A 19364-nucleotide genomic window follows, 5' to 3' on the forward strand; every position below is an offset into this window, starting at 1 on the left:
TCGTTGCAGGTCGTTGCCATCACCACTGATCCTACACATCATCATCATCATCACACAGAGAATAACATGATCCAGCTGCATTCAGTAGGATTTATATTCTGACATCAGATCAGACATGTGAAGATCACCGAGCATCGAGGAGGCGTCAACCTGAGTCAGCTCACATGTACAGGCTCAATATGAAGACATGAAGATGTTCCAGCTGTTAAGGAACGTTTGCAAATTGATCTAATTTCTACTTGTAAATCAGGTTTTTTTGAGCCTGTAAAAAAACCCAGAGAAACCAGTTCAAGAAAAACATCTGCATGCTTTTTATAAAAGACTTGTATTTGTAAAGAAAAACTAAAGTTCTTTTGCAAACGTGTGTTCCTGGATGCAAAGCGAAGCTTCTCGCCCCCCAACCTTTTACCACTATCCGACTGGATGAAAGCAAATTAAACTGGCCAATCAGAGAGCTGTAATGGTTTCCTGACCTGCTGCACCTCAGCAGGCTCTTAACGCGGAGCAGAGGGACTTAAGGACGGACGGTGACGTGACTTCTGAGACATTCTGAGAGTCAGACTGGAGCAGCTGCAGTCTCTCCCTGCAAACCCACGCTGGTGGTTTTACAAATACAAACTCTGGAAATGTCTGTAAACATTTACAACTGTGCTCATTCATCCCCTTTCATTAAAGAAAAAGCTGAATTTACAACAGTCACTCAAATAACTGGAGACTTAAAAAAGGAACAAGAACTAAAAATCTGCAAAAATATAATTTAGTAATATAAGACACTGTTTTTTCATTTAATTGAGTTGAAGAAAGAAAGAAAGAAAGAAACAAATAAATGTGTCCTGGACAAATTAGAGACTTTTCTGTTGAACAGTGGGACAAAATACCTGTCAACAGGTGCAGAAGTCTGACTGAGAGGAACAGAAAACACCTGACTGGAGCGGAAACATTAAAGGATTGTTCAACTAAATATTACTTTATGACTGATGTAATATGTAATAAATTATCTTACTTATTTGCTTTTTTTTTTTTTTTAATATTTCTATTGAACCAGAATTGAAAATAATGTAATGATTTTCATAAAATGTTTATTTATTATTACTTTAGTGAATTTCAACTTTTTTTTTACAGGCAGCTGTTTTTTTTCCTTCTTTAATGAAAGGGGATGAATAAATATGAGCACAACTGTATTTATAACTCTAAAATCTTTATGTGTTCATGTTGAGCAAACACTGAAGATCCTGTGATACCTGCCGAGGGATTGTAGAAGCAGCTTGTTAGAAATAATTCTTACTTTTCTAGATTAGAAATGTTCCTTAATCTGCATTGTTGCTACCAAATGAACTAAAGAAATGAATCCCAATCCTTAAACTTTTTAGGCTTCATCTTTGCTCAACTTTCAACTCATCTTTATTTATAAAGAACTTTTAAAACAATCAAGGTTGGCCAAAATGCTACACACACACACACACACACACACACACACACACACACACACACACAGCCACAAAAATAGTTAAAACACAGGACAATTTAAAATATATAGAATCAGTCAATTAAAAACAAAATATAAACCCACAAGAAAACAATGAAATAAAATAAAATAACGAGCCTCTCACACTGATTTAACTGAAGCCAAAGAGAAAAGACGTGTTTAAAGAGAGGATTTAAAAGCTGGCAATGAGGCGGTCTGTCTGAAAGGCAGCTCCTTCCACAGCTTAGGAGCAAGAACTGAAAAAGGTCACCTCTCCACTTCTTCTTTAGATGTTAATCTGCTGACCGAAGAGAACGGGAAGGAACGTACGGACGAAGCAGGTCAGCCAGAGAGGGGGGAGCAAGGCCATGAAGACATTTAAAAACATTAAAAACGGTTTTATAATTGAATCTAAAACAAACTGGGAGCCAACGAAGTGAAGGTAAAACTGGGGTGATGCCAAGAGTCAAGCAGCAACGTATTAATCCAACTGAAGGCGAGTCAGGAACGACTGAGACCAACATAAAGTGCGTTGCAACAGTCTAAACAAGTTGTGATAAAATCATGGATTAAAATCTGAAAGTGATGCAAAGACAGAAGAGGTTCGACTTTTGTCTCAAGTTGCTGTCATTTGGGTTTTGTTTGTTTTTTCAGGATGAAGAAAGACGATTATTCATTCGTTCATTCATTATCCTAACCGCTTAGTCTGATCATTAACATGCACTGCCCCAGTTACTAACGTGTACAGTCCCAGTTATTAACGTGTACTGTCCCAGTTATTAACCTGTACTGTCCCAGTTATTAACATGCACTGTCCCAGTTATTAACGTGCACTGTCCCAGTTGTTAACGTGCACTGTCCCAGTTATTAACGTGCACTGTCCCAGTTATTAACGTGCACTGTCCCAGTTATTAACGTGTACTGTCCCAGTTATTAACCTGTACTGTCCCAGTTATTAACGTGTACTGTCCCAGTTATTAATATGTACTGTCCCAGTTATTAACGTGTACTGTCCCAGTTATTAACCTGTACTGTCCCAGTTATTAACGAGTACTGTCCCAGTTATTAATATGTACTGTCCCAGTTATTAACGTGTACTGTCCCAGTTATTAATATGTACTGTCCCAGTTATTAATATGTACTGTCCCAGTTATTAACGTGTACTGTCCCAGTTATTAACGTGTACTGTCCCAGTTATTAACCTGTACTGTCCCAGTTATTAACGTGCACTGTCCCAGTTATTAACGTGTACTGTCCCAGTTATTAACCTGTACTGTCCCAGTTATTAACGTGTACTGTCCCAGTTATTAACCTGTACTGTCCCAGTTATTAACATGCACTGTCCCAGTTATTAACGTGCACTGTCCCAGTTATTAACGTGTACTGTCCCAGTTATTAACGAGTACTGTCCCAGTTATTAACATGCACTGTCCCAGTTATTAACGTGCACTGTCCCAGTTATTAACGTGTACTGTCCCAGTTATTAACATGCACAGTCCCAGTTATTAATGTGTACTTTCCAAGTTATTAACATGTACTGTCCCAGTTATTAACATGCACAGTCCCAGTTATTAATGTGTACTGTCCAAGTTATTAACATGTACTGTCCCAGTTATTAACATGCACTGTTCCAGTTATTAACGAGTACTGTCCCAGTTATTAACGTGCACTGTCCCAGTTATTAACGTGTACTGTCCCAGTTATTAACGTGTACTGTCCCAGTTATTAACCTGTACTGTCCCAGTTATTAATATGTACTGTCCCAGTTATTAACGTGTACTGTCCCAGTTATTAATATGTACTGTCCCAGTTATTAACCTGTACTGTCCCAGTTATTAACATGCACTGTCCCAGTTATTAACGTGCACTGTCCCAGTAATTAACATGTACTCTCCCAGTCATTAACATGTACTGTCCCAGTTATTAACGAGTACTGTCCCAGTTGTTAACGTGCACTGTCCCAGTTATTAACGTGCACTGTCCCAGTTATTAACGTGTACTGTCCCAGTTATTAACATGCACAGTCCCAGTTATTAATGTGTACTGTCCAAGTTATTAACATGTACTGTCCCAGTTATTAACATGCACTGTTCCAGTTATTAACGAGTACTGTCCCAGTTATTAACGTGCACTGTCCCAGTTATTAACGTGTACTGTCCCAGTTATTAACGTGTACTGTCCCAGTTATTAACATGCACAGTCCCAGTTATTAATGTGTACTGTCCAAGTTATTAACATGTACTGTCCCAGTTATTAACATGCACTGTTCCAGTTATTAACGAGTACTGTCCCAGTTATTAACGTGCACTGTCCCAGTTATTAACGTGCACTGTCCCAGTTATTAACGTGTACTGTCCCAGTTATTAACATGCACAGTCCCAGTTATTAATGTGTACTGTCCCAGTTATTAACATGTACTGTCCCAGTTATTAACATGCACTGTTCCAGTTATTAACGAGTACTGTCCCAGTTATTAACATGTACTGTCTCAGTTAACGTGCACTGTCCCAGTTATTAACGTGTACTGTCCCAGTTATTAACGTGTACTGTCCCAGTTATTAACGTGCACTGTCCCAGTTATTAACGTGTACTGTCCCAGTTATTAATATGCACTGTCCCAGTTATTAACGTGTACTGTCCCAGTTATTAACATGCACTGTCCCAGTTATTAACATGCACTGTCCCAGTTATTAACGTGTACTGTCCCAGTTATTAACATGTACTGTCCCAGTCATTAACATGCACTGTCCCAGTTATTAACATGCACTGTCCCAGTTATTAACATGCACTGTCCCAGTTATTAACAGGCACTGTCCCAGTTATTAACAGTCACTGTCCCAGTTACTAACATGTACTGTCCCAGTTATTAACGTGCACTGTCCCAGTCAGATAAAGTAAATAAACACCACACAATGATCAATGTCACACTGTTGTTTCTGTTTTTTAAGTTCTCGTCATCATTTTCCTAAACTATGACATGAATAAATGAATGACCACACCTTACCTTGATGCTCTGATGTGATGTCAATCATGTCACTGACCGTCGTTGCATTGATGTGTTTCAAAACGTGACCTCTGACCCCTGGGAGGGGTGGGGCCTGGGGTTTGTAGGTGATGTCAGAGAGCAAAGAGCACGAGGCTCCAACTGCATTGCTGAGCGTCTCCCACTGCTCCATGTCCTTCCAGAACATTAACACACATAAACCACAGCACACATTCAAGGAGAGTTTTTTTTTTTTTTTTTACAAATGATCATCCACCAGAACGAAAACGTTTTTACACAAAGTTCACAATGTAAAATAAAACAGTTTAACGTGATTCCGGTTTGTAAACTACAAGTTTTCGTTATCTTTCTATAATCACCCGATTAAATGGACATTATCAGCATTATTAGTCCCTCCGTTTGGGTCAGTGGGGCCCTACTCTGCCTCCTAGTTGGTCCAGCAGGTTGTCATCATCTATGACACGCCTCAACAACACTGGACATTGAGGACACTGCCTCAAGGCCTATTCAGGGGTCCTGGAGAGGAAAGCCAGTCAGATAGTTTACCCTTGGACTGAGGAGGACCAGTGGTGTTTTCATCCTGGTCATGAGTGGACTGGCTCTACACCCTCTTCAGTGTCTTGAAGAGCTGTCTGTTTCTGTTTGACCAGTGCCAGAGCTTCAGTCGGACTAGTTTCCAAAGAGGATTGGACTCCAGGGATCTAGTTTGCAGGACTCAGGATTGGGTTTCCAGATGATGAAGTTCTGTTGGCTTCATAGGGCCGGATCTCCAGCGCTTGCTTGTGCAATTTTCAGCAGTGTTCAGTAGTTGGGATAAAAATCTGCCCCTCCAAATCCAAGACCGTGGTCCTCAGCTGAAAAAAGGGTGAAATGTCCTCTCTAGACTGGGAATCAGGTCCTGCACCAAGTGGAGGAGTTTAAGTATCTCAGGGTCTTGTACAGGATTGAGGGAAGGACAGAGCGTGAGATAAACAGGTGGGTCGGTGCTGCATCTGCAGTAAAGTGGACTCTGCATCGGTCTGTCGCTATGATTCATTTTCTTTTGCATTAAGTTGGAGTATATTAAGTTATTTTTCTTTCATTACAAAGAGCCCCACCCAACCTTAGCCTCGCTCTGGTGTTTTTTTGTGGTTAATCACTCTCAAGGTCTTTATTTATTCATTCATTTTCCTAACCACTTAATACGATTCAGGGTCGCGGGGAAGCTGGAGCCTATTCCAGCAGCCTGTTGGGCGAAAGGCAGGGTACACCCTGGACAGCTCCCCAGTCCATTGCAGGGCCACCTTTCAAGGTCTTGAAGTTGTATAAGCTTTAGGTTCTTTTTAAAATTAATTTAAAGTTATCAAAAGAGAAAAACAATCTATGCAAAACATGTTTAAAGCCAAGCGGTCTTCAACTCACCTCCCGTCTAAATGGATCGATCAAGGCCACCACAGCTGGGTATTTACTGACGAGGGTTTGGTACACATCCACTAATTCATCCGGAGTCTTCAGAACTCCTGCTGCAACTTCATACCTCCCTTTAGCCTAAAAGTAAAACAAATCTCATCCTCGCCATCGCTTGCTGTCTTGCCATCACTATGTTAGCATAGGAAGATGTAGCTGTGTCCTTTGTTAACTTACATAGTCCACCAGCACGGGGGCACAACAGTTCAGTGCTAAATGAAGCTCTATTCCCAGTGCCAGTCCAAGGTTACCGCAGGCTTCAGTAATCAGATCCAGAGGCTGCTCAGGCTGCTCCAAGTTTATGACCAGTGCTCCACTGTCATGCATCACGGCCTGGGCGGCCTTAGAGTAAAAAGACCACCTATCAAAGAGTGTCTCTGTGCCACGTTCGTACATACGCTACTACATTTAATACATTGACATAATACATCTCTTTACTGTTCTTCACAACTCGTGCCTTTGAACGTGTCCCATTTAAAAACAGCTAAAGCTACACAAGAATAACAATTGATAAGTATATATTCAAAATGAGTAAAGTGAGGTCACTGCAAGGTTGTTAGAAGCCAAGTGGCTCCCATTTAAACTCTGCAATTCATGTCATAAATGTAAATCATGGGGGTCACTGAACAATGCGGGAGATACTTTTGTGTGCCGTAGAAAGGCAGCATAGAGGATTTGGAGGTAAAGTAGGGAAACTATTGAATGCTTTAAAAAACATGTTTTTTTTTTATACTTCTAGGTCTGCATATGGACTTTAATTTGAAGATCAGCCATGGAAACTGAATAGGGCTCTCCTTTTATATACATATAAATTAGGAAAGCTCAGTCACAGACAAAGATTAAAATCCTGCCGGCAACTTCTTTATTCCTCTGCATGAACTCAGTTCAGAATCTTATAATAAAAAACGGCGATGGCCCTCACCCCTGCTTTTGTTGAAGAGTTCATTATTCTCATCATTTCCTTCAGTAGCTCAAAGGTCATCGTGACGGTCTGTTGAACAGGACGACAGTTCAGTGAGTTTTAGCATAAAAACTGTGCTCAAGCTTGCCAAACCTAAAATATGTTCCAAACATAACATCAACTAAAAAACAAGTAAATACAAAGTACAGAGACGAAGGAGGCAGGGTGCGACTTTTAAGTACTTGTTTGACTGTTTGTCCCACTTTGGGGACCAGGATAATCTCCTCCAGTAAACTTAGTTTTCCAGGAGATGTCTTTCCACAGCACATCAGCGTTACCATGGAGACGGGGATGTGAAACTGTTCTGGGACCTGGAAAGAAAGGGTTACATTTATCTCATGTTGCTTTCAGTGATGTTTTTCTGTGAATATCTGTATTTTATTCACGTGGCTGAACCTTTTGGTACTTCAAAGCTGCTATGTATTTGTAGAGAGGGACGCCCTGCACCTGGGCCCCGGATTTGGCCACTGCCAGTGACACTGAACCAATGGCCATGCTCCCAGGCAGAACTGGCTCTGGTGGCTCTGCTGGAGGAAGGGGTTTGTCTGAAGAGTTGTTCTTTTTACCTTTGATTAAACAAAACAATAAATAATATTAAAACCTAGAACACTTGTTCTGATGACAACAGGAGACTGGAGGAACATCTGGTTCTTCTGAACCCTACAGCATGATCACACAGGTGTCGGACTCCAGTCCTCGAGGGCCGGGTTCTTGCAGGTTTTTGTTGTCTCCATGCTCCAACACACCTGACTGAAATTAAGAAATAGGTTGACAAGAAGCTGCTGGATCCATTTGATTAGAATCAAGTGTGTTGGTGGAGGGAAACAACAAAAACCAGCCGGATACTGGCCCTGGAGGACTGGAGTTTGACACCCCTGCTTTATGAGCTCCACCTGTTCACTACTTGTTAAGTCAAATATCTAATCAGCCAATCATATGGCAGAAACTCAACACATTTAGTTACGTAGACGTGGTCAAGCTAAGGGATCCCCAGTCCTGGCCCTCGAGGACCGGTGTCCTGCAGGTTTTCTAAGTGTCCCTGCTGCAACACATCTTAAACAACGTACTTAGCAGACGTACAGAGCTTGTCTGAGTCAGAGCCAGGTGTGTTCCTGCAGGAACACCTGGAAAACTTGCAGGACACCAGTCCTCGAAGACCAGGGTTGGAGATCCCTGGTCTACCTGACTTGTTCAAACTGAGCATCAGATCGAGGTAGAAAGTGGATTTAAGTGACTGAACGTGACATGGTCTTAGAATTTGTGTGTGTTTCACACACACACAAACATCTCCAGAGTTTACAGAGATGGTCTAAAAAAAGAAAAGTGGTTTTGAATCAAGACTGGTTGGAGATGACAGAAAGACAACAGCTTATATCAGTATTTTGTTTAAAGCATGTTTACTTTCTTTATGATTAAATGACTCAGTTGTTTATTCCTCATTCTGAAAAAGCGGTTGTATTACCTAGGGCTGTGACGATTTGCTTTTGTCCCGATTCAATTCCAATTTTCATGGGTGCCGATACGATTTAAATCGCGATTCTTCAATATTGCTGATATTTGTAGCCTAAAAACAAATAAAAATGTACAAAACATTTTTATTCGACATTTTTCCTAATTTCAATGAGAAAAAACAACACAGTAGCCAGACTACCATTCTGATACTATAATGCCCAAGAAGACAAGTAAAAAGATCAATAAAACAACAAAAATGACAAAAATTTTATGATGGATTATTTTTATTTATTTTAAAAAATATTTGTTTTGTTTAAAAAGAAAAATAATTTTTTGTTTTTAAATTGTTTAAAATTGTGAAGTAAAATCTCTCGATATCCGATTTTTTTTATTTTATTTGATTATCCACCAATAATATTAACATTATTTTAGGTGTTTCAGTTTTTTAATGAAACTGTTTTGTATCATACATGTTTTATTTTATTATTCTATTTTTTTAAGTTCAATCAATGCCCTCCACGTGTGCTGATTTAATCATTTTAGTAGTCACAACTATTTACCTTTCTCCGCTCTCTTCTTGTCTTTATTCTGCGTTGGCGGAGGAGAAGGTACAGCCTCCTGCTCGCCGGCCTGATGTGTTTCCTGCTTCTCTCTGTACTGCTTGGCTTTTTCCTCCAGGATCTGGCTCTTTAGGTAATTCCTGAAGTTACAGAACACATCATTTAAATTTCTTATACTAGAAACAAAATACCGACTCATAGGTCCAGAGTGGGATTTAGTGGCATCTCCTGCCTCATTGTTGCTTTGAATGTCAGAGGAATGTAGGTTTTCTGTTCAGAAGAGTGACTGGAAAGTAAAAACATGTCACGCTGCTGGAAGGAAAACCATCTGTAACTAAAATAGCTACTCCTCATGGGTGTAAGTTTGAATCCTTTATAAAGCAGAGCATCCACCTCAGCCATACTGTTGAATAGTAACTCATAATTCTTGTGTCATTCTGCATTTTGCAAACAGGAGCTGAGAACAGGAGCTCTGTGCATCATGTTGATATGATAAGCTGTGACAACAGGCAACCCAAAGCAAATTATTAACCTCTGTGTGACCCCATTTTAAGTCAACATTCATGGAAACTAATTGGGTCCAGTTGGATCATGGAGCGCCCCGGTCATTAAACTTTCATGGCTGCCATGCAAATAACAGTCGTTTAATCAGTTCCTGCTGCCTCTGTCATACAGTACATGCACAGGTTTTTGTTCAGAAGAGTGCTTTAGAAACTTTGACATTTACAAACATAATAAGTCAAGAACAATTTGCCTGCAGTTTTAAGTTATTTTGCAGTAAAAGACTTAATTTTTGAACATTTTTGTACTTGTGTCAGATTTTAAGAGAAGTAATTAAACGGCTTTACTTTTTTACTCTGAATGTGTCTTTTCTACACGTACATCACACTGCAAATTAAAAAGTGAAAATTAATACTAACTAATTATTCTGAACTTGTTACCCCATCAAGCTGAGCAAATTGACACCAGTATGATGTAAGCCAAGTAATGTTAGTAGGTGTGTTATATTAATAGTGTTTATAATGATCAAGCATTAGTAAAAGCCGGTGATGCTGAGTGTTTGGCAGGGGGGCTGATGAGAACTCAGTCTTTGTTTTTGAGCCATGAAAAGCAGATGTTTACTCGTAATCTATAATCCTTGTTAAGATTTTTTTTTTTTTTTTTTCTCACATGGTCATACAAAAGGTAAAACAAGACTTTACAGTACAAAAAAACAAAACAGAGCACCATGCTCGAAAAGGAGCAGAAAAAAGACATTTCTTATATCTGCTCCCTTTTTTTCAAAGAAAACATAACACACCAATAAATGGTTATTGATTTTCTTAGCGATATTCATGAAAAAAGAAAATAAAAATCATTATCATAGCATAGCATGCCATATGTCTTAAGCTGTTCATTTATAAATGGATAATTTTCCACATTTTAACTGCTTGTGATAATTTCCACCAAATAAATTAAATTTCTCATACATAAAGTTCTCTACAATCATATTTACATATACATAGATGTATATACATACATACATGTATAAATATGCACACATGAAGCACGTACATACGTACTTAGAACATACATACTGTATTTATTTTACATGCATTATAATTATTTAGTCTGTCAAAACAACAACCTCCAGCGGTTAAAAGTAAAGTCTATACGGAAACTGTAGTTCCCTTCTCATCCACCAGGGGCTGGATGAGAAGGGAATGTGGCTGCATATTTCAAAAAGAGATTTTGTCACTGTACTACTAAGTGTAAGACGTGATGTTAGCATGAAGCTAAATATAATGTAGTTCAATGCTGGCAAAAGATTAGCTTTAAAGCCATGTAGGGAGGCCATGTCATATTTAGTTTCCAGTGAGTGTATTTAAGGACTACACATCAACTCAGTAAATTAAGATTTATACTGTAAAGCATGCAAGTTGCTTAGCGCTGAGTAAGCTAGCGATGATCCAATTTGACTTAAACAGGAGGCTAGCAACATGCTAGTTGATTCTAAAGTAACAACAACATGAAAATGTGGAGAATATATCCTGTAATGCAGGCGTGTTCTGTCATGATGTGTGTTTTGTAATCTTAGTTTTGGTCTCTTGTTTTGTATCTTAGTTCTGGTTTCCTGTTTTAGTTTGTAGTTTTCCTTGTTTAGTTCTCTCATGTCTAGTTTCCTTTTTTTTCTGTTTTCCTATTCATTAGCTCACCTGGTTTGATTTTCTGATTCGTTTCACCTGTTTAATTACTTCCTCCGTGTATTTATACGCCTTGGGACGTAGCCTCTGTGACGTCACCCATAGGTTTCTGAAGAGCTGAATTGAAGCTCAGTGGGCGGTTCCTACCATCGCCATCTTGGCAGCGTCATGTGTGTCATCTCGCCCGTAAAATACAAATATGGGCAAAGAGGTGGAGCTGAGAGGGGGGCTGTGAGCGTCATGGTGGATGATTGACATCGAGCGAACTCTGAGCTTTCTGTAGATAAAAGCAAACCGAACTTACCCGGTGATTACAGGAGCTAACCAGCTAACTGAGGTAAGCAGGCTAAAGCTAAGTCACGTTGTTAACCGGCTAAAAACCGCGGTTGTTCTACGTTTTTCTGACTTGAAGCCGGAGATTAGTACCTGTCAATCAAAAGGACACGCCCCTAAATATGCCGAACATCGAGATTAAATTACTTTTAAACGGGCGAGTTAGAAAAAAATTCACTCCCCCCACAGTTGTCATGAAGGTAAACCTGACCTATTAAACCTAAAATGGATTTTTGTACCAGGTTGTAAACATGTTTATTTCTGCTGTGAAGTTGGTCTTTTTAACATGGGAGTCTATGGGGATTTGCTCTGTTTTGCAGCCCCTAGTGGACGAAGGGGGAACTGCAGTTGTATGCACTTCTGCATAGGCTTCACTTTTAACCGCCGGAGGTTGCTGCTTGGTTCCCACGCTACGTATCCTGCTACGTTGCCAGATCAGTAACATTCAGCTTTTTAGCAAGGAATGGTTATCCTAAATATACACGGAATAATGGTATTCTTATGCAACAGTATATGGTGAAAATACAACAATGCCTCCAGAATATGGGTGTTTCTTTTTCATTATATATATGGAGCTACCGGCGGAGCAGCTCTTTGGCGGAGTTCGGTGCAGCTGAAATTAGCTAAACCTGGCAACTCTGACAGGGTCAGTTAGGGCCGTTAGGACAGCAGAGTTTCTGCAAGCAGCCTGCAGCTCTTGTTTGTGGAGAGAACTGCAGCGTTGAGGATCATTATGACTTGTTTAGATCGCATTTTCAGAAAGCCAGCGGCTGCTTCACGAGCTGCAAGTCAAGAGTCGGTGAGCTGCATGCGATGAGAAACACGGCACTAAAAGCTGGATCTTTGTGTCAAAACCACACATTTATAGTTATATTTAGGTAAAAAGTGCCAAATCAGAATGAAACTTGTTAGATCTGTAATGTTATTATATTTGTATGGTGAGGTAACTTCAGAAAAGGATGGGTCATTTATTACAACCTAATGAAATCATACACAGTTATAACCGCAATAATAACCATAGTCACAATAATGTTCACATAAACAGATTTGGTATCAGCTAATTTCGGTATCAGCAGATACTCAAGTTTCAGATATTGTTATCGGATCGAACTCCCAAAAAGTGGATCGGTGCATCCCTAGCAGATGATATTGTTATTTTTAAGAAGTTCTGAAAAAACTGACTTCAGCATGGACTTGTGTTGACGAGTGGCTCAGTAAGTCAAGCCTTTTTTCCAAGTCAAAGTTAAAACTTTTTGTAAAATGATACATTTAAGTTCTGTAATTTAAGACTAATTAGACCACGCTAGTGAATGCTGCAAAAACTTTTACTCATGCATTTTCTTTTTAACATTATTAAAAATATATTAGTAATTGGTCACTGTGGCTCCTTTAAACCAATAGAATATTTATACAAATAAGCTCTATGAATATTTGATAGAAAACCAATTTCTTCATCACTGCTTAATACTTCAGAAATACAATATTTAAAAATTCCCAGAAAATCTGTTGTTTAATTTATTAGGCTTTAAATGAATTCTCCCCACTATCATCGAGCTCAGACCCTGGCTGTGTCTCAATTCGTTAGTGCACTGGAATGCAGTGCACAGTGCGCACTTTTCACTACGGTGGGTAAGTGCTGTCCCAAGTGGAACACTGGACGTAGTGCACTAACCGCTAGTAACGAACTCACATTTGACCACAATTATTCTGCCGCCAAAAGTAAAACAAAGCGCTAAGTTACGAGAATGAATTTGCTTCTCTCATGAAACTCCATCGCATTAAAGGTGACGAAGGATCCTCCTCCGATTGGCTGAACATGAGTTGGTACGTATATTTATTTATTTCTAACGTGTATGACCCGCCTGCATACGTGCCCAGAGTGTGTACCTGTTGCCAGCCTCGCTTCATTGTTGGCTTATCGTTTCAGGGACAGTTCGTCCCACTAAATTCTTTTTAGGAAGTTGTAATAAAGAAATGAACAAATCCAGCAAACATAACTTTATGTATCATATCATCATATATTATGGCCTACACTATAGTGATCTATCTCAGTTGTTAACAATACAAAGCAACATCAGACTGTCATGTGTCTCTGCATGTCTCCCACAGGCTTATTAGTATAATAAAATGCAAATCAAAACACTAATAAAACAGCTTTTAAACATGCAAAGATATTTTCAGGGGAAAAAATGTCCTTTACATGAAACACATATGTTTTAACTGGTGTTTACTCTGATGCTGTGCACATTTGGCAACAGGAAACGGATTATAAATGATAATGTAGGGAATGTAATGCTGTAAAGAAGATGCTCAGACACGCAGCAAAGTTGTTATAGAAACATTTTATTGAATCCTTTATTGAATCTCCTCCTGCTTGTAGCAGTCCATCTTCCTCATGACGCTCCTCAGGCAGCCTGTCTGAATCCACCTGCAAGCTCGCTTCACCTGCTGCCTGTCAGAAGCCAGGTGTGTGTGGAGAGGTCTTTCAGGGTCCTAGAGACCAGGTGGAGGTCCGTCTTTCAGGATCCTAAAGACCAGGTGGAGGTCCGTCTTTCAGGATCCTAGAGACCAGGTGGAGGTCCGTCTTTCAGGATCCTAAAGACCAGGTGGAGGTCCGTCTTTCAGGATCCTAAAGACCAGGTGGAGGTCCGTCTTTCAGGATCCTAAAGACCAGGTGGAGGTCCGTCTTTCAGGACCCTAGAGACCAGGTGGAGGTCCGTCTTTCAGGATCCTAGAGACCAGGTGGAGGTCCGTCTTTCAGGATCCTAGAGACCAGGTGGAGGTCCGTCTTTCAGGATCCGAGAGACCAGGTGGAGGTCCGTCTTTCAGGATCCTAGAGACCAGGTGGAGGTCCGTCTTTCAGGATCCTAGAGACCAGGTGGAGGTCCGTCTTTCAGGATCCGAGAGACCAGGTGGAGGTCCATCTTTCAGGATCCTAGAGACCAGGTGGAGGTCCGTCTTTCAGGATCCTAGAGACCAGGTGGAGGTCTGTCTTTCAGGATCCTAGAGACCAGGTGGAGGTCCGTCTTTCAGGATCCTAGAGACCAGGTGGAGGTCCGTCTTTCAGGATCCTAGAGACCAGGTGGAGGTCCGTCTTTCAGGATCCTAGAGACCAGGTGGAGGTCCGTCTTTCAGGATCCTAGAGACCAGGTGGAGGTCCGTCTTTCAGGATCCGAGAGACCAGGTGGAGGTCCGTCTTTCAGGATCCTAGAGACCAGGTGGAGGTCCGTCTTTCAGGATCCTAAAGACCAGGTGGAGGTCCGTCTTTCAGGATCCTAGAGACCAGGTGGAGGTCCGTCTTTCAGGATCCGAGAGACCAGGTGGAGGTCCGTCTTTCAGGATCCGAGAGACCAGGTGGAGGTCCGTCTTTCAGGATCCTAGAGACCAGGTGGAGGTCCGTCTTTCAGGATCCTAGAGACCAGGTGGAGGTCCGTCTTTCAGGATCCGAGAGACCAGGTGGAGGTCCGTCTTTCAGGATCCTAGAGACCAGGTGGAGGTCCGTCTTTCAGGATCCTAGAGACCAGGTGGAGGTCCGTCTTTCAGGATCCGAGAGACCAGGTGGAGGTCCGTCTTTCAGGATCCTAAAGACCAGGTGGAGGTCCGTCTTTCAGGATCCTAAAGACCAGGTGGAGGTCCGTCTTTCAGGATCCTAAAGACCAGGTGGAGGTCCGTCTTTCAGGATCCTAGAGACCAGGTGGAGGTCCGTCTTTCAGGATCCTAAAGACCAGGTGGAGGTCCGTCTTTCAGGATCCTAAAGACCAGGTGGAGGTCCGTCTTTCAGGATCCTAGAGACCAGGTGGAGGTCCGTCTTTCAGGATGCTAGAGACCAGGTGGAGGTCCGTCTTTCAGGATCCTAGAGACCAGGTGGAGGTCCGTCTTTCAGGATCCTAGAGACCAGGTGGAGGTCCGTCTTTCAGGATCCTAGAGACCAGGTGGAGGTCCGTCTTTCAGGATCCTAGAGACCAGGTGGAGGTCCGTCTTTCAGGATCCTAGAGACCAGGTGGAGGTCCGTCTTTCAGGATCCTAGAGACCAGGTGGAGGTCCGTCTTTCAGGATCCTAGAGACCAGGTGGAGGTCTGTCTTTCAGGATGCTAGAGACCAGGTGGAGGTCCGTCTTTCAGGATCCTAAAGACCAGGTGGAGGTCCGTCTTTCAGGATCCTAGAGACCAGGTGGAGGTCCGTCTTTCAGGATCCTAGAGACCAGGTGGAGGTCCGTCTTTCAGGATCCTAGAGACCAGGTGGAGGTCCGTCTTTCAGGATCCGAGAGACCAGGTGGAGGTCCGTCTTTCAGGATGCTAGAGACCAGGTGGAGGTCCGTCTTTCAGGATCCTAGAGACCAGGTGGAGGTCCGTCTTTCAGGATCCTAGAGACCAGGTGGAGGTCCGTCTTTCAGGATCCTAGAGACCAGGTGGAGGTGCGTCTTTCAGGATCCTAGAGACCAGGTGGAGGTCCGTCTTTCAGGATGCTAGAGACCAGGTGGAGGTCCGTCTTTCAGGATCCTAGAGACCAGGTGGAGGTCCGTCTTTCAGGATCCGAGAGACCAGGTGGAGGTCCGTCTTTCAGGATCCTAGAGACCAGGTGGAGGTCCGTCTTTCAGGATCCTAGAGACCAGGTGGAGGTCTGTCTTTCAGGATCCTAGAGACCAGGTGGAGGTCCGTCTTTCAGGATCCTAGAGACCAGGTGGAGGTCTGTCTTTCAGGATCCTAGAGACCAGGTGGAGGTCCGTCTTTCAGGATCCGAGAGACCAGGTGGAGGTCCGTCTTTCAGGATGCTAGGGACCAGGTGGAGGTCCGTCTTTCAGGATCCTAGAGACCAGGTGGAGGTCCGTCTTTCAGGATCCTAGAGACCAGGTGGAGGTCCGTCTTTCAGGATCCTAGAGACCAGGTGGAGGTCCGTCTTTCAGGATCCTAGAGACCAGGTGGAGGTCCGTCTTTCAGGATCCTAGAGACCAGGTGGAGGTCCGTCTTTCAGGATCCTAGAGACCAGGTGGAGGTCCGTCTTTCAGGATCCGAGAGACCAGGTGGAGGTCCGTCTTTCAGGATGCTAGAGACCAGGTGGAGGTCCGTCTTTCAGGATCCTAGAGACCAGGTGGAGGTCCGTCTTTCAGGATCCTAGAGACCAGGTGGAGGTCCGTCTTTCAGGATCCTAGAGACCAGGTGGAGGTCCGTCTTTCAGGATCCGAGAGACCAGGTGGAGGTCCGTCTTTCAGGATGCTAGAGACCAGGTGGAGGTCCGTCTTTCAGGATGCTAGAGACCAGGTGGAGGTCTGTCTTTCAGGATCCTAGAGACCAGGTGGAGGTCCGTCTTTCAGGATCCTAGAGACCAGGTGGAGGTCTGTCTTTCAGGATCCTAGAGACCAGGTGGAGGTCCGTCTTTCAGGATCCGAGAGACCAGGTGGAGGTCCGTCTTTCAGGATGCTAGGGACCAGGTGGAGGTCCGTCTTTCAGGATCCTAGAGACCAGGTGGAGGTCCGTCTTTCAGGATCCTAGAGACCAGGTGGAGGTCCGTCTTTCAGGATGCTAGAGACCAGGTGGAGGTCCGTCTTTCAGTATCCTAGAGACCAGGTGGAGGTCTGTCTTTCAGGATCCTAGAGGCCAGGTGGAGGTCCGTCTTTCAGGATCCTAGAGACCAGGTGGAGGTCCGTCTTTCAGGATCCTAAAGACCAGGTGGAGGTCCGTCTTTCAGGATCCTAGAGACCAGGTGGAGGTCCGTCTTTCAGGATCCTAGAGACCAGGTGGAGGTCCGTCTTTCAGGATCCTAGAGACCAGGTGGAGGTCCGTCTTTCAGGATCCTAGAGACCAGGTGGAGGTCCGTCTTTCAGGATCCTAGAGACCAGGTGGAGGTCCGTCTTTCAGGATCCTAGAGACCAGGTGGAGGTCCGTCTTTCAGGATCCGAGAGACCAGGTGGAGGTCCGTCTTTCAGGATCCGAGAGACCAGGTGGAGGTCCGTCTTTCAGGATCCTAGAGACCAGGTGGAGGTCCGTCTTTCAGGATCCTAGAGACCAGGTGGAGGTCCGTCTTTCAGGATCCTAGAGACCAGGTGGAGGTCCGTCTTTCAGGATCCGAGAGACCAGGTGGAGGTCCGTCTTTCAGGATCCTAGAGACCAGGTGGAGGTCCGTCTTTCAGGATCCTAGAGACCAGGTGGAGGTCCGTCTTTCAGGATCCTAGAGACCAGGTGGAGGTCCGTCTTTCAGGATCCGAGAGACCAGGTGGAGGTCCGTCTTTCAGGATCCGAGAGACCAGGTGGAGGTCCGTCTTTCAGGATCCTAGAGACCAGGTGGAGGTCCGTCTTTCAGGATCCGAGAGACCAGGTGGAGGTCCGTCTTTCAGGATCCTAGAGACCAGGTGGAGGTCCGTCTTTCAGGATCCTAGAGACCAGGTGGAGGTCCGTCTTCCTAAAGGCTCTGGAAGGAGGTGAAGTACGTCCACCGTCCTCCACAACATCTGCATGAGCAGCGGTGACCTTCTGGAGCCAGATGATGATGATGATGTCAGGAGGGCAGCTGGGAAACCACCAGAAGGAGAACCAGCAGCATCTCCAGGAACCGTCTGTGAGGCTGATGAGAGGCAGAGGATGGTAATGATGTGTTACTCCCCAGATCATGACTGCATTTATATCTAAACAATAAATAATTTGGCGAATGGGGAACAAATTGTGTGTCTCTATATAATGAAGATGTACAATGAACTTCTCTTTACATTTTTCTAATATAATTAAATATTTGTAATGATTAATTTATTACCATAAAGAAAACACACTAAACATTCAGTAAATATTACATGACACCATCTACAACGTAAACTAAACACACACACACACACACACACACACACAAACACACACAAACACACACACACACACACACACACACACACACACACACACACACACACACTCGATCGATTATCAATCAGGGACAGACGAGGTGGAGCCATGCAGAAGAAAATTACACATCTCACACTTTGCACTCTAATAATCATACCAACTAAATTCACTACTATGTTTATTTTATATCTACATTTTCTCGTTCAGTCTCAGCAGTTCAGATCTGACGATACGATGCAGATTTATGGCATCAGTGGTAACCATAGTAACGGACCGCTCTCTAAAAACTGGCGCTATATCGGTATTAATACTTTACATTATAAACACCACAATGCATCATCTGGACGTTCAACAAGGATGAATGAACATACAGAACCTATTACATTGATCATTTATAACATATATAACCTGTATACGTCCACTACAGCGGATAAAAACTGCTAACAGTGTGCTAACCTACGGTGCTAACAAATGGTCAGATCCATAACTGTCGTCAGGGATATATTAGCAGGCTGCAGTATACATCACAATCATAACGGGATAATTTAATACTTACATTTACACAAATGAATCCCCGCCTGGATCGGCGTTAAACTCCGCCATTATTTACCTGGTAAACTGATGGAAAGTCCATCCTCTTCCACTACGTCAGCAAAATGGCGTCGATTTAGTGCGCGAAGTGTCCATCGTTCCACACTGCATTTATGGGCGGGTTTAGGGCAGCATCCGGGTACTTTCAGTGCACTGAGTTTTTTGCACAAAAGTCAGTGTAAACGCACTGAAACATAGTGCGCGAAGTAGTGTTAGTGCGCTGATTGAGACACAGCCCCTGTATAGGTGGTTACCTGTGTAGTACCACAGCGTGATCCAGTTTAAAGTGCTTAAATTTGCTGCAGCATCTCAGCTGGCATGAGACACTGTGCCACATTTAAAATACTTATTGGCTGAGGAGAAACCAGCAATGCAACGACCAGTGACTTTTCTCTCAAGTATTTCTCATGTCTCAAGTGTTGGATTGTGTGCATGATCATTACTGTTGTACCCTGTTCCAAATCTGTCCTGTTCCAAAGTTTTGTCCACACGTAGCAGGTATCTCACAAAACAAAGATATTTTTCTCCGATTTGGCCGGTCA

The 19364-nt window shown here is 43.0% G+C and overlaps 1 protein-coding gene across 1 annotated transcript in view; it reads right to left on the reverse strand.

Moving 5' to 3' along the window:
- The window catches only part of eno4 (enolase 4), a gene marked incomplete at both ends in the record, with an annotated part of 29718 nt that overhangs the window by 1267 nt on the left and 9087 nt on the right, over positions 1 to 19364 (reverse strand). The window contains 7 exons of the mRNA XM_079248703.1: positions 4470 to 4644; positions 5871 to 5996; positions 6093 to 6257; positions 6838 to 6906; positions 7059 to 7187; positions 7273 to 7442; positions 8889 to 9028. Coding sequence (XP_079104829.1) covers positions 4470 to 4644; positions 5871 to 5996; positions 6093 to 6257; positions 6838 to 6906; positions 7059 to 7187; positions 7273 to 7442; positions 8889 to 9028 — 974 coding nt within the window. The remainder of the gene's footprint in view (positions 1 to 4469; positions 4645 to 5870; positions 5997 to 6092; positions 6258 to 6837; positions 6907 to 7058; positions 7188 to 7272; positions 7443 to 8888; positions 9029 to 19364) is intronic.

The sequence above is a fragment of the Telmatherina bonti genome (assembly GCF_933228915.1).
Source record: "Telmatherina bonti genome assembly, chromosome: 11".
In the NCBI taxonomy this organism is placed as follows: Eukaryota; Metazoa; Chordata; class Actinopteri; order Atheriniformes; family Telmatherinidae; genus Telmatherina; species Telmatherina bonti.